Source organism: Chenopodium quinoa, unplaced genomic scaffold, assembly GCF_001683475.1.
Source record: "Chenopodium quinoa cultivar QQ74 unplaced genomic scaffold, ASM168347v1, whole genome shotgun sequence".
In the NCBI taxonomy this organism is placed as follows: Eukaryota; Viridiplantae; Streptophyta; class Magnoliopsida; order Caryophyllales; family Amaranthaceae; genus Chenopodium; species Chenopodium quinoa.
Window position 1 is genome coordinate 125,847 of NW_018744988.1, and position 3,567 is coordinate 129,413.

The window sequence follows — 3,567 nt, forward strand, 5'->3', positions numbered from 1 at the left end:
AATTCTTTGATGATTTTGAGGTGTTTGATAGGGAGTTTTCCGAGAGAGATTTCCATGTCGCCTTTGTCCGCCATTGTTGAGCTTTCGCTAGAGTTTTATGGTTTTAGGGGAGATTTAGCAACTAAGCCCTAACTAACATTAATGAGCCCTAACTAAGGCAAGAGAGCAAACGAGAGAGATGCATATTAGAGAGAGATGGCGGCGGCATTGATGGTTGTTGATAATGAGATATAAGTAGAGAGGAGAAATAAGAGAGAGAAAGAGACGGGGAGAGAGAACAAGAGAGAGAAATGAGCTGAACGAGGGTTTACAAAGAGAAAAAAGGGATTTTGTAACGCCACCTATTTCAACCGGTGCCCTTTAAGTAATTTAGCACCGGTTTGGTTTAAACCAGTGCCAATTCTCTTTTCTCCAATCCTGCCCATTTTTTTTCCCACCAGTTTTTAAAAACCGGTGGCCATTACTCGGTGCCCAATTATAATTTTCTACTAGTGTACGGGTCCCTTTTGACTTTCTCTTAGAGAGTTCTATGTCGATCTCCCTTTGGCCCTTTATTGAGATGTTATTGTTTCCTTGGGCTGAGAGACGTTAGGAGAAGATGACGCCTGCTAGTATTGTTAGCGAAGCGGTGTCGCTCCAGCTGAATGTTTTTTTAAACCGACCTAAATTATTATTACTAATCGTTGGTTATGCTAATGAGATATGATAATATATAAATTATTTGTAGAAAACAGACAAAATTCATGTATTATTTAAGAAATTCTACTAAGCAAACATGATGCTTTGAGGCCTTTGACCCAAGTGTTCATCTTCTGAAATGAAAAAAGTATTCAGCAAGATCTGCTGTGTTCAATTCTATTTTGCACCTTTGTCTTCAATGATGTGAAGCATATACTCTATCTCGTCCTTGACGTCACTCATTGAAGGACGATTGTGCCGTTGCTCATCCAAACAAGAAATAGCCAGAATTCCAATCAACTTCATAGTTTCCAGCTCTAATTTGCTGGCTCCTTTTTCCAGAAAGGGATCTACTGCATCCAGCAGTTTTTGCTGATTTACCATTTTCCTCATGTATGAAACAAGGCTTACATTTTCAACCTCTCTGCTAAAATCGATAGCTTTCCGTGTTGTAAGTAGCTCTAGCAGAACAACACCAAAGCTATACACATCGCTCTTGTCTGTCAATTGCATGTCTCGATAGTACTGAGGATCAAGATACCCCAAAGTCCCCTGAGCACAAGTAGTCATATGTGTTGCTTCATTATCCACTATTCTCGAGAGACCAAAATCTGAGATCTTGATATCTAGCTTTTCATTGAGTAAGATGTTGCTTGTCTTAATGTCTCGATGGATGATAGGAGGAACAGAAGAGGAATGCAGATATGTAAGGCCTTCAGCTATCTGACGTGCCATTGCCAGTCTTTGATTCCAATTCAAGGGTGCTTCAATATGATCATTAGAACAAGATACGTGTAGTCGATCATAAAGCGTTCCATTGGAAATGTATTCGTACACCAGAACTGGCTCCTCCAACTCAACACAACACCCTAGTAGCCTGACCAAACTCCGATGATTCACTTGGCATAATATCCGCACTTCATTTAGCACTTGATCATTACCTTTTGTGTTTCCAAAAATAGCCCTTTTTACTGCTATTATAGTGCCATCTTGTAGGATGCCTTTGTATACTTCACCAAATCCTCCCGAACCTAGAACATTTTCTTTTGAGAAATTTCCTGTTGATACTCTTATCTCTTTTGCTGAAAAGAGCTTAGCTGATCTCCCACTTGAATTGTTTGCATTTAAGATCTGTTGACGTTCTCTTACTAATTGCTCACGTGCTTTTCGTTTGATTCGTCGAAGATGGATGTATACTAGGATTGCAAATGATCCTAGAATTGCTATTATACCTCCAGTGTATGTTAAAGCTGAAACAAATTAAGCAAATTTTTTATCTTGAAATAAAACTGAATATGATTAGTCAAAGAAACTCCATGTACATTTATTTTTTTATTTTTTTTATTTTTTTTATGACAAAACCATGTACAATTATAATTGTAGTAAATGTATTTTAATATGTGTATGTTGTTTAATACACACATTGGCAAATCTTATAAGTCCATGTACCTGCAATCATCTTTTTTCGTTTTCTTTTTCTTCGACATTTGCTGGTTTCACATTTCACCTCTGCAATAGATCAAGAGTCCAATATCATTAGATGGACGTTTAAGGAAAATTTTGGAACAAATTCATCAAATGGTATTACCTTACATAATTGATATACATTTCACTTTTTGAATATTAAATTGAGAGTTATTTATTTAACCTATTAAACGATTCCAAAGTAGCACAACAGAGCTAATCAAAGCAAATACGATGCTTTTGTTGCAGCATGACATGTAATTAATTAATCATAGTTTATACAAGCTTGACTGAAACTAACTTCTAAAGTAAAAAACTAGAAAAAATTAAGAAATTTTGTCAAGAACTAACGCGTGTTTTGAAAATAATTATTTATTAAATTTTTATGTAAAAAAGTTACCCTAAACTTGTAAAAGGTTTAAGTAGCTCTATCACTCTAATAATTTAAATTAGAATATTATCATTATTTAAATTGACTAAATTACCCTTCATAAAGGTAAAAAATGATAAAAAGTAACATTGAAATATCGGAGATTCTATCAAAAATTGTTAGAGTGGTAGTGCCACTTCAATTTTTTACAATTTTGTGATAGTTATGTTAATTCAATTAACACGTGCTTTCACTGTTGACAAAATTTCCAAAAAATTAATACTCCCCTGGTATATACTCGTATATTATTTGACAGTGTCATAACTCCTAAATTTGACTTCATTATGAGTAATTTAATCATTCAACAAATTCGTACTGTACATATTTCAACTAGATGCATTATTTATAGTTTTATACTGAAACTCTGTTTGAACAGATATATTGGACTAGCAAACTATTTTTTAGAAGTGAAGAAAGATTTAATTAACTTACTAGAACACGCTCCTTTAATGGGATCCCATTTATATGGCACTTTGCAGAGGCATCTCTTCGGTCCTTTTACAGCGCTGGGCACACATGATGACTTTGGCAACTTCTTGCAGTCTATATCAGTTGAGCAAACTGGTTCAGGAGGCAGAACCCAGTTTATTGCTATTCCAGGCTTTGGCCATTTACTTACGGGCAGTGGAGTATTCAATGACAATCCTACGAAGCTTGTGTACACAGCACATTTCTCCGGTGCTAACTTTATGTTGTGATCATTTTGGGAACCTCCTCCCGTAAAAGAGCAACATATATGTTTATCCTTGCATCTTGATGCGACCTCTTTCTTTTCTTTCATAAACCTGCAGGAAAATAATGAAGATTAATTTGTAACGACGACAAAAATGCCTAACAGTTTGTTTGGATAAAGAAAGGGGAAGTAAAAAAAGGGGAGGGAGGAGAAGAGGAGGGGAGGGAAAGAGAGGGGAGCGAAGAATGATGAGTTTTCCTTCTAAATCTCTCCATTGTTGGAGGGATTAATTTCCTACAATTTAATCATTTTATTTCTCTCC

The 3,567-nt window shown here is 35.7% G+C and overlaps 1 protein-coding gene across 1 annotated transcript; it reads right to left on the reverse strand.

Moving 5' to 3' along the window:
- Positions 1-794: 794 nt before the first annotated feature.
- Positions 795-3,353, reverse strand: LOC110706481 (wall-associated receptor kinase-like 20). The gene is made up of 3 exons (XM_021884406.1): positions 3,005-3,353; positions 2,128-2,187; positions 795-1,928 (listed from the first exon to the last, which is right to left on the reverse strand). Exons 1-3 carry the CDS (start codon positions 3,351-3,353, stop codon positions 856-858), a joined length of 1,482 nt encoding a protein of 493 aa, XP_021740098.1. The 3' UTR covers positions 795-855.
- Between the last annotated feature and the right edge of the window lie 214 nt (positions 3,354-3,567).